Below are 12,275 nucleotides of genomic sequence, written 5' to 3' on the forward strand. Positions count from 1 at the left end.
AGGAAGAAATGAGAGAAAGTAAATATGTAATAAGTAATTTGATTGATAGAGAAAAGTGAAATAGATAGAAATGAATGTGGAAAAGAAGAGTGGAGATGTGTGTATATATCATAACTCTGATACTTCCGGTATATGTTTGAATATCATTATTAATATATCAAGTATTATTAACTTTTAATGGAAATTAATTGGTAATGTTGAAGAACTTTCCTGCCATATTTATACCCTGGTACATATAGTCTTTTATCTCAAAACAAGACATTTGTTTAATTTAAATTATTGATGCTAGCTAGCTAGTCAATTCATTATTTTATTCTAGAGTCAAGTATTATGAGGAATATTAAGGTATATGGGTTATACCACATAGGTTGTCATTGTTTTACACCATTTTGAATTATTGAAGACTATAGTGACTTTTATACCGCCACAAAATACAGAGTTTTCTTTTAAGCATATAAAGTTTATTGTGACGGTTAAAAATTGTGACAAACTTCCAATATTAGTGATATCTGTTACAAAATAGTGTTGCTAAACTTTTTGTTCCATATGTAAAAAAAATAGAAACTTTTTGTTCCATATATATAACTGATTAAGTGGTTTAAACTTTAAAGTCTCTCATAATCACTTTTTAGAAGAAGTTGCTATGTGTAATTTTGAAAATTATCGTGCTTTTGATTTGATTGTGTGGTAAAAGGAAAATATATTATATATCAAAGTCAAAGTGCCATGCTAATTTGATATTCATATCATTAGTACGTAGCTCTTTCTTAAGTAAAAGATTAATTTGTTGACCAAAAAAAAAGTAAAAGATTAATTTAGTCCAAGCATATGGAGGGATATTGTTAGATATTTGATATCTTCTGCGAAGAATGCATTAATTATGAATGAAGTACACATAGACCGTAGTAACAGTAACAGAGTCTGAACAACGAGACTAACTACTAACTAGACTATATATGACTCCGATCCCTTGAATTTATTGACTAAATAAAAAATTTGTTTCTACAAGACTCAGGTTGATTACATTAATAAATTAAGTTGGGTATGAAGAACACCTTATATATGTTAAATTACATTTGTTATCTCACTACATCTTCACGTCTCATCACCAATTAATAAATTAAGTTGATATGGAGAACACGAGGGGATGCATCTTATAAGAAATGTAATCTTAAACGTGTCCTCTCTAAACTCTCTCTCTCTCTCTCTCTCTCGACTGCTTCGGTTTGGGTGGCCGTCACGGTGGCACCCCCTTTTCTCCCTCTATTTTGTCCTTTAGTTTTCTTCCTGTGTGCTAATAAATCGGATCTATACCTGGGATAGCTGAACCAGAGGCCATTTTTCCTTGGGTTTCTACCGCTCTCCCTACTTCAACAGTTGCGACCTCATTTTGCCCTCCTCGCCGCATCTGATGTTCGCTTCCTTCCGCTTAGAGCCGCTTATGCTCGTTCTTGTCGAGCAATCTGGCCTGGTATCTCTCTTGCTCGAGAGATCTCTCCCTGCAAAGCGATTTTTAGATCGTGTTTTTCAAAGGTTCGAGTTTTGGAGGAGTTGGATCAAACACTGCTCTGGTGGATTTGTGCTGAGGGTTTCTTCTGGGTCTGCTTAATTTGCAGAGTCTTTCTTGTGGATCCACTATTTTTACGGTGTTAGGGTGCGGCGTCCGCCATCTTTGGTGGTGGGTTTTTGCCGCCGCGGGGTGGTGCTTTGTGTGCGAGTTTTGATAGCGAGGGCGGCTGCTATGTCTTGCTGTGGTGCAGAGTTTGGTGGGGGTTCGTTCTGGTGGCTTCTTCTTCAGTGACGCCTACGCCGACACTGGGTCCTCCAGATCTTCTTATCATCATCTTCCATAGAGGCGAAGCCATCATCTTCAAGAGCAAGGCTCTCCAATGGCGACCCTAACCCGAGTGGCTAGTCTTCCTTGTGCGCTGATCTGTGCTCTTCATCTTCTTCCCTTCTTTATCCTCTTTGGCCATATTTATGTTCAAATCTGTGCTCGCGGTTGCCTCCGCGGTTGGTGAGGAGGTTGGGATTGCGTTTGGGGTGTACATGTTGGGGCTGGAGGAGATCTGTGCGTGCCTGTTGAGGCCAGATCAGCTCGGATTCATGGATTCGGGTTCCCTGGCAGCGACGATGGTCTCTACCCTTTCTGGTGCCTTTCCTAGTCAGATTCTCTGTTCGTGAGTGTGAAGGGTTCGTGGTTGATGATGACAATTTGGGCGTCGTTGGCAGGGCTAGCCCAACACTAAGTGTAGCCTAAAGCAAAGTTTAAAGTAAGACCTTATTACATAAATGAGGACTATAAAAAACTTTAATTTTGGAGGCCTTTTTTACTTAGTAAAATAAAATTCTTTTTGGAGGCCCAAAGCCCTTGCTTGGGTGGCTTTACCCTTGGGCCGGCCCTAGTCGTTGGTGATTTTGGGTTATTGGTGTTGTAACCGAGTCTTTTGGATATAGATGGCAGTGACTTTGTTCAATCCTCGTTGCTCGGTATCTTGGTCTGACCGTTGGTTTTCCTGTCACGTACTTTGCTGCTTTCTATTTGATTGATGTACTGTGATTATTTGGGTTCCAATCTCGAGTTGAGCTCTATTTTTGTTGGGTTTGTGTGATGTTTGCCACACCCAGGTCCCTGTTAGATGTTCTTCTCGTAGGTTTTAGGTGTTTATTCGCCGGGTAGAAGTCTTAAGACTTACATTATAGCATTGTGGACTATACACACGTTGTGTGTTATCTGTACTATCAACTTTATATTATATATATATATATACATTTTTTTGAAAATAAATAAAGGTAACCTTATGTGAGAAAATAAGAATAAATCATGACTGTTAGATCTACCCAGCAATGCTCAAGATTAAAAGAATTTAATGGTCATGTGATTGTCACATGATCACTTAAAAATGTCATGTGACTTTTTTTAAAAGTCACATGACTTCATGACTTAATCTTAACCATTGATGGTTAGATCTAACGGTCATGATTTATTCTCATTTTTTCACATAAGATTATCTTTCTCATATGATACATCCCCTGAGGGCACCTTATATATATGTTAAATTTCATTTGTTATTTTTTGAAGGAATGTAGTGTATTCCATTACTATACTATTTGTTGCTAGATTTTCCCTACTTCGCAAATATGGGTGTTGTTTTATTCTTGTAAATGAGTTTAGAACCCCTTATGTTAACTTAATTTATCTCATTTCTCTTTGCCCATAAAAAAATTGTCATTTTTATTGATAAAATAGAAAAGAGAACATTAAATAAAAACATTGTATATTCTCATCCATTAATTTTTATTTTTATTTTGAAAATGTCATCCATTAAATTGATGAAAAAATTGGTTGTTATGATTGTTCAAAAGCAAGTGTTAAATAATTAATATATTCAACTAAAACAATGGGTATGAAGGGAAGTGTGAATCTTTCCTTTGTGTTGACCATGCAAAATTTTCAACGTGAGTTCGTTTCAGTTTTGGGAAGTTTAGCTACCAGTTAAACAATTCAATTAGCTAAAGTCAACTCTAAGTCTAAGGCACTGTTTGTCACAATTTAAAACGAAATTAATATCCTAATGTTATGCTATTAATAACCTTATCTTATTAATTAAGAGACAAAAAAATGATGGTGAGGGCGTTTCCAGTCACGTCTAATTTATCTGATTCAATTCAATAAACAGAGAAAAAGCTCGATAACATGCATGCATCTCTCACATTCAAGCATATGGGTAGAGGAGGCTTGAGTTTGGCATTATTTTTGGAAAACTAATGGAGGCTAGGAGGGAAACAACAAGGAACCTTAGAAGGAAGTTTGGAAGAAATTAAAGATACTTGGAATTTTAGTTAGTCATTATTCCCTTTTAGCATCTTGCATGGAAATTTTGAAAGTGAAAAATATATATAACACGGCTCTTGCCCCATATGATTCTGATCTATCCGTATTTGTGACCAATATCATGTATTGTACCTTTTATCTTTTGTTTAAATTTTTCCCCAAAATGTATGTGTTAATCCGTTTTTTTCCTTCATCTTACACTTAATTACTGCTCTTATAATTAATTTGCCTATATATTTATAACACTATGATATCTGAACAAACTCCCAACATGCTTGATGCTTTGAATTCAGATAACTGAAATTAACTGAAATGAATTAACATCTACAGATGATTTACTTATAGAGCGAAAATTTGTAGCTACATTAAAATAACATCCTCACACAAGCTAGCTTCTGACATAGAATTATGCTATCAAGTAAATTAAAATTCATGTGGTCTCTAATGGAAATATGGAATGGAGTACAACAATTTAATTATAATACACTTTAATTTGTGTTGCCAGCTATCCTGTATATATGCATAATGTAGTTTGACAAATATTGGTAAGACTACAAATTGACGAATTTAATTATTAGCAACTAATTCACCCTCCTGCGTTATGCTTGTGTTTAAGTGAAGGATTTGTTTCAATATCTATTGGCACTAGTTTGGTTCTTGGGCAGAAATCATAGCTGGCGAGTAGGAGTTACTTTGACGGTTTGATAAACATTGTCTACATACTGGAAGGCTTGGCAAGTGTCTTTGAGGGTGGGGTTTTTTTTAGTTTTCTTGTAAACTTCCTGAGAATTTCCCTTGATTTTATATACTTGGTACTCTTTTTCCTTCTAGGTTTTCCCAATGGAGTTTTATTCTAGTAAGATTTTAATGAGGTCATTTCTATAAAGTCTATTTTCAAGGAGGTAGGGGTGGGTAGATATGTCTTTGGTAGGATTTGTGTTTCTTGTTTTTGTTCTAGCTTCTCCTATTTTCCTCTCTTCTTTTTATTGGGTTGAAGTACCCCTTGTACTTCTATTCAATATAATTCTTATTGCCTATAAAAAAAATATATGTGTTGACAATCTTATGATTCCATAGCGGCGTAAAACTCCAAAATCCGTTCGCGATAATGTTAGTTTAATTTAATATTAGTACACCCTCCGGTCACTATTATAAGCAAAAGTTTACTATTAAATTCATTCAATAAATGATGAATCTAAAAATCTAACTTTTGCTTATAATAGTGACCGGAGGGGGTATATAGTTTATATTTTTATTTAGGCTAAAAAGTCGTTTTGGCCCCTGATGTTTTAAGTTTGTGCAAATTCTGCCCCTACTTTATTTTTGTCGATGTTTCTACCCCTCGTGTTTTTAAAAAGTGCACCGTCTACCCCTCCGTCAGTGAGACGTTAAAAAACTAACGGAATGAGCTGATTTGGTTTTTTATTTTTATTTTTTGGACCTGTCACGTGAAAATTACAAGTTAAATTGAAAAAATGGGGCATGAGAGATTCAAACTCAAGATCTGTAAGTAGCAAAACATGCATTTAACCAGTTCAGTTACATACATAATTGATATATACATCAAGCAAATTTAATTAATATCATTTCCTTAATCATCATCAACTTCATATACTCCTCTTTATCTCTCCAATCCACTCATGAACCTCTCCTGAGAAAGTCTGACTGATGGAGGGGTAGATGGTGCACTGTTTGAAAACATGAGGGGTAGAAACGTCGACAAAAATAGAGTAGGAGTAGAATTTGCACAAACTTGAAACATCAGGGGCCAAAAATGCTTTTTAGCCTTTTATTTACAAATATTAGTAGTTTATATGATTAAATATAGTTGGATGACAATATTTATTGTATAGATTAATATTATCCGGTTTTGGATGTTTCTCTATGTGCTTTTGTTCCGCTTTTCGATCCGAATACCAACTCCCAAATCAATTTCAATTAATTTAGTTTATGGATTTGATTTGTATGTATTCTCACTACAATCTATTTTGACTCAGATATAGTACAATGATTGGTTCTCAAATTAGAAAATAAATTTTTCAGGATTGTTTGGCAAATTCAAACTCACTTGAGACGGTTATTCCTAAAATTGTTTGGTTCAATAAAGGTTTCCATTTTTAATGTAAAAAAATAAATTCAATTTAATTAAAATGAAATGAAAGTAAGTACTTTTGAACATGTGACATTATTGATAAAAGGCTTAGTATTTAATAGTATTTTTGGTATTTCACTTATCACGATTTCACAGTTCTGGTCCCTCATGAAATTTATTAGTCTACAACGTCCTTCAAGTTTACTAATTATCGCAGTTTTGGTTTTCCGTCAACTTTCATTAAGTATTTAACGATTTTTTTTATCAAAGACCAATTAAAAATTAAATTACAATTAAAATCCAAAATATTATGAATATTCATCTTCTTCAAGAACCATGTGCTTCATCATATTCATAAAAAAAGATGGTGAATCTCTGGTTTTTTTATGAAAATGATGATGAAGAACATGCTTGAAGAAGATGAATATTCATAATATTTTGGGGTTTTCTTTTTTCTTTTTCTTTTGAATTAATTTTTAAATAAAAAACCGTTAAATATTGGATGAGAGTTGATGGAAAATTAAAAATGCAACAGTTATAGTAAATGTGAGGGGCGTTATAGGCTAATAAATTTTATGAAGGACCAAAACTGTCAAATCGTAATAAGTGAGTGACCAATAGTGCTATTAAGCCTTGATAAAAATGTCACATTGAAACAAAGGCTTTAATTCCAAAAATATATATGTACTGTCATCTCAAATCACTTCAAAAAAAAAGTAATTTTAGTGGCACGTATTTTCTGGCGGTTATCTAATAACCGCAGATAACCGCCACTAAATGATCCATACCTTTACTATCCAATACGATTATACACTGTTAAACGCTTGATCTTCCCCCTCACATGAGTTTGGTCACTCACACTCACTCGATGTTTCCAATTTCTCACTCACACGCCATTCCTCATCTTACTTTGCTTTCATTCACGAACGTCGTTGCTCTGAGCCTTTTTCTCCTTGTTTCCTAGAGCTAATAATATGTACTGACAGTCAGGGCTTTTGTACCCTACTGATATAATTTATTTTGGAAATTACAGGTTTGGGGTACTTTTTTTATTTACCAAACTAGTATAAATCGCCACTGACAGTGGCGATTCTATTTTTTTTTTTTACTTTTTTAAAGAATCGCCAATGCTATTGGCGTTTTTTTTTTTTTTTTTTCGTTTTTTACATAAATCGCCAACCATGTTGGCGTTTTCTCTTCTTTTTTTAAAAAAATTTTTTTTTTACTTAAAATTGCCAACATAGTTGGCGTTTTCTTTTAAAACTGCCAACATAGTTGGCGTTTTCTTTTTGTTCCTTTTATTTATTTATTTTTCTTAAAATCACCAACCCAGTTGGCTTTTTCTTCGTGTTGTTTTTTTAATTTTTTTTAAAAATAGTAATTAGAAATTTAGAATGATATTTAATCAATTGATACTCACACACAATTTTGACTCAAAAGACATGCCTACCACAAGTTCACTACTAACATTTTGGCTACCATTTGCCCTTTCTTGTGTGTAACCATCTGGAAAATTTGTATCTTCAAATGCTTCACTGTTAATATTAGTGTAGAAAGGTGATAACGTGACATCATTTGAAGGTTCTCCTTCACATTCCTCATTTATATTATCCTCTTCTTCACTGAAATCAGACACATTATCCCTAATTAAAGTATTATCAAAAACACCTGAACCACCAATGAAATTATTTGACATCTGCAAATTTTAAAAGACCATATGAATATTTTTATAAATATAAATGAGAATTAGAGTAAAGCTAAGACAACTATGTATAAACAAAAGTCACAATTTTACCTTGGAAATTTAAGAAACAACTCAAGAAATCTTCTAGTAAACAGAAGGAGCTCAAGTGTTCAATCCAAACATCTGTATGTATTTGTTGTGTAACAATATGCTTATGAAGGTGCATATTTATAGGGTCTTAATATATTAAAAAAATAAAAAATAAAAAACCAACATGATTGGCGATTTGAAAAACAGTAGAGGAAAAAACAAAAGGCATAAAACGCCAACTGGGTTGGCGATTTTAAGAGAAATAAATAAATAAAAGGAACAAAAAGAAAACGCCAACTATGTTGGCAATTTTAAAAGAAAACGCCAACTATGTTGGCAATTTTAAGTTAAAAAAAATTTTTTTAAAAAAAAGAAGAGAAAACGCCAACATGGTTGGCGATTTATGTAAAAAACGAAAAAAAAAAACAAAAACGCCAATAGCATTGGCGATTCTTTAAAAAAGTAAAAAAAAAAAAAAATAGAATCGCCACTGACAGTGGCGATTTATACTAGTTTGGTAAATAAATAAAAAAGTACCCCAAAGCTGTAATTTCCAAAATAAATTATATCAGTTGGATACAAAAGCCGACAGTCAGATAGTAAAAAAAAAATTAAACATATTCAAGATAAGTTTAATTTGATAGTTTGTTTTTTTAGTAATTTGAATTTGAATTAATATTATATTTTCAAAAGAAAATTGAATTAATATTCTATCCATTCTTATTCATAAATTATTTTAACTTAATTCTCTTAAATAATTTAAGAGAAGTAGTTTTTTTTTTAAGGCTTAAGAGAAGTAGTTTTTTTAAAGGCTTAAGAGAAGTAGTTAATTACAAGCAATAATTAAGTGTGTACAGGTGAAAAACAGAAGATATTAAACTTGATGTGGCACAAGCACATGTATTGTGACCCGTTTGTACCATTGCATGCCCCCACAACAAGTCTGAACTCTGAACTCACCCAGAAGTACTACAATTCGATTCCATTACATTTGAATGCTAGCTAGCTTCATATAGAATACTCGATTTTAGTATGTTAATTTATCACCATGTAGCATGTGCGCTCTCTATAAACAAGTATTTGCACACGTTGAGAGACATAGGCTAGTGTGAATACTGTTAAATTTATTAAACATCATGGATAGTCAATTGAAAATATTTGTTCATTATATATGGGTTCACATTAGAGATAAAACATCTCAAAAATAATATTTTAACCACGAAAACCATGCAAGTATGATCATTTCAATATAATCACAATAATAAACTTATACTACTACTACATAAATTTAATAATATTTTTTTTACATAAAAAAAAAGATAAATTATAGCCTTCTAAGGATTAATTCCTGGATTTTCCCCTCAACTCATGTCCACCAACTCTTACTATTTAAACTATGACTATCATTCCATAGCATGAATTCAATAATATTAAGAATATAATAATTCAAACATGATTTTATTAATTTACTTTAATAATAACTAATAGATATAGTTCAAAGTTAGATGAAAAAAAAAATACTAACTCACATGGGAAGTTATTGGGTGAACCATTTTTTAAGTGGTTCACCGATAATCCACTATTCTTACTCATCGATGATTCAAGATCATTAATTAAAAAAAAAATTACTCTTCACTATCTTGAGGTTTTCCTATATGACACTTCATCTCATGTTTGTCAAGTAGGTAACATACTTTTTAACAATATTAGGAGGAAAATTTATAAGGGTTCGGTTGATAGTTGTAGAGGGACAACGACAAAAGAGGACGGTTAACGGCCCAATAAAAATCATATTCATGGGCTGAAATAAAACGATCACCCAAACCTATCACTCCAAAAAAATGGCCCAACAAAAAAAACATCAAAGTTCAAGTGAATCAAAGATCAATCCCAGAAAAATCAAAATAACACAATGTGTTCATCTTCAACAATGTAAGCTGGGTTACCTGATACATCTCTCCTGCACACCATCTCAGCAACAGCACCATTCTCACATAATGATACCTCTCTGCCGTGTTTCACCCATAGGTACCAACAGAATAAAAGATCAGTATCAATCAAAGCACTTATCAGGTTAATCGAACAAAAAACGAAAACAAAACTTTCAAAATTGATAATTCAAAAATGTTAAAGATCCAAAACGACATTCAAAAATCTATGAATACCCATAAACGATCTCAAGATATAGGCTTTCCTTACCGGCAGAGGATGAAGGTACTCTTCCACCATGACAGTCGACGAACCCATCTAAATATCAACAAATGCCCCAGCTCGAGTCACCCTTTGGCCAGATCCACACATGGAATGATCTTCGAAGCAACGGACGAAGGCCTAACGGAGATCCCCAATTCATGGAAGAACTCGAACCCCTGACCAAACGAGAGAACCGAGAACCCTAACGGAATGGGGGTGGGTGACATTGAAAGATCCACCAAAACGAAATAACCCACCCACGAAAGAAGCGCGACACGAGAGTAGATGGAATAAGCTGAGAGAAGGAAGGACAGGTTCTATCGGAGAAGAAGAAACACATAGCACTGAAAACGACATTGGAGGCGATGGGAGAAAAGGCACTATTGGAGATGAAGGAAAGGCACTGTCGGAGAAACCAAGGAGCTATTTCTCTGTTTATCTCAGACCCAAACAACTCAAGTCAATGTCTTCATTTTAATTTACCATGGGGCTAATACTGTGTTTACCTACATTTACCATGGGGAGTTATGTGAATAATGGGAATAGTTTTGGGGGGATCTACCCTATTAATTACAATATGGGGAAAAAAAGTATAAATCCTAAGTAAAAAAACATTTTTCATTTAAATTTAAATAAAGTAAACCGGGTCCAACATAAAAAAACTCAGTCACCCCGGCTTGTGTAAAGATACACAAGAAAAAAACTTATGCATATTAGGGGCCTCCTTTTACTTTATCACTTTTTATTTACTTTTGAAATTTAAACAAAAATGAATCATTTCCTTCTTCTTAGAGCAACTCCAATGCATGGTTGCTAGTTGGGTTGCTTAAATGCTATTCTGGTGGGTCCAGACTGCCACATAGGATTTAAGCAACTCATAAGCAACTCATGCAGAATACACTCCAGTGTATGGTTGCTTATTTTACTTTTAGCTGGACCCCACTATATCTCATATATTTATATTTTATATTTCCACCTAAACATGATTTAAGTTTAAATCTTAATTAATATTTATAACAACTCATTTCAAGTTTAAATTTAAATCTTAATTAACATATTCATATTTTTTTTAACTTGGGCCAAACGGTCACAAGAATGACCAAATGACCCAAACCCTACCCATAACAATCCAAAAAAAAAACCCATTTCAAGTCAAAACCACACCCCTTGTTCACTCAGCCTATCATAACCCTACTCAAAATAAACAAAACGCAATTACTCTCTTCTGAAACGCTAATTCACTTTTCCTCTGAACGCATTCACTCTGAAAACCGCAAAACGCATTCACTCTCACCCTCCCTCTTCCTCTCCTCTGAAAACCGGCCCCTCCTTCTTCCCCTCCTCTGAAAACCGCTGTCGCCATCTTCCTCTCCTCTGAAAACCGCCGCCCTCTTCCTCTCCTCTCAAACCCAGATCGAAGTCGTGCGCCACAGACCTAGATCGTCTTCTCACCCTCTCTTCTCGTCTTCAATCAGTGCATGCATGATATGGGTTTCGCACAGATCGAAGTCAGAAGGCACAGATCGAAGCCGATTGGTGGTTCTGCCATGGTTTCCTTCACGGATCAGAGGTTCGTCCATGGTTTCCTTCACCGATTGGAGGTTCCTTCACAGATCAGAGGTTTAGAAGCACAGATCGAAGCCGATTGAAGCCACCATGTATTTTACTGTGTATTTTTTTGTATTGGATTCATGTCAAGCTTCATTTTTGTAATCAATTTTGTCTTTTTTTTTTTGGATATTTTTTCTTCTGTTTGTGTTTAATAAATTTCTCCCTTCCTCTTGTGCTGGATTTTGTTGATGATTTGTGTTTCCCTCTTCTTTTAACTGGATTCTGTTGATGAATGGAGAGAGAAAAAACAAATTTTTTAAACAAGCAGGAAGCTAAGCAACGTTGCTTATTTAAGCAACGTTCCTTAACTTTGATGGATAAGCAACGACACCTCAGCCTGCTCCAATGGTTCCAAAAAATAAGCAATGTTGCTTATTTTCTCCAACCAGGTTAAGCAACCTGCGTTGAAGTTGCTCTTAAGATTCTAAATAAGAATTTGACAGGGAAAAAGTGGAAACCAGAAAGAAAGGAAATTGATAATTAGCATTCTGTTTTGTATTATTTATCTCTTCCTTCCTTTCATTTAAAATCATGGGGAAAAAGAGCGTTACGAAAGTTGCAGCTTTATTTCTTTGTTTCTATCTTCAAATTCTTTCCGTGATTGATGAAATTAGGGCTGAGCAGCGGGGCGGTTTCGGGCTCATTTTGGCCCAACCGACCAAAACCGAAATGTTAATAATGTGAACCATCACCGACCGTGGTTGTTATCGGTTATATCGGTTTGGGGCCATGTCGGATGATGGGTTGGGGCGGGTTTGGTCATCCACATA

At 34.2% G+C, this 12,275-nt stretch overlaps 1 protein-coding gene across 2 annotated transcripts; it reads right to left on the minus strand.

Moving 5' to 3' along the window:
• Positions 1–7,308: 7,308 nt before the first annotated feature.
• Positions 7,309–10,388, minus strand: LOC130715618 (uncharacterized). Of its 2 annotated transcripts, none has more exons than XR_009011711.1 (3): positions 9,901–10,376; positions 9,648–9,709; positions 7,309–7,549 (listed from the first exon to the last, which is right to left on the minus strand). XR_009011711.1 is itself a non-coding variant. In XM_057565735.1 (3 exons), the coding sequence occupies exons 2-3, from the start codon at positions 9,687–9,689 to the stop codon at positions 7,333–7,335; spliced, it is 333 nt and encodes a 110-aa protein (XP_057421718.1). In that variant the 5' UTR covers positions 9,690–9,709; positions 9,901–10,388; the 3' UTR covers positions 7,309–7,332. The 2 variants fall into 2 exon arrangements, 1 of the variants encoding a protein (XP_057421718.1); XM_057565735.1 differs by having other exon boundaries at positions 7,309–7,623; positions 9,901–10,388.
• Between the last annotated feature and the right edge of the window lie 1,887 nt (positions 10,389–12,275).

The sequence above is a fragment of the Lotus japonicus genome, chromosome 4 (genome assembly GCF_012489685.1).
Source record: "Lotus japonicus ecotype B-129 chromosome 4, LjGifu_v1.2".
NCBI classification, from domain to species: Eukaryota; Viridiplantae; Streptophyta; class Magnoliopsida; order Fabales; family Fabaceae; genus Lotus; species Lotus japonicus.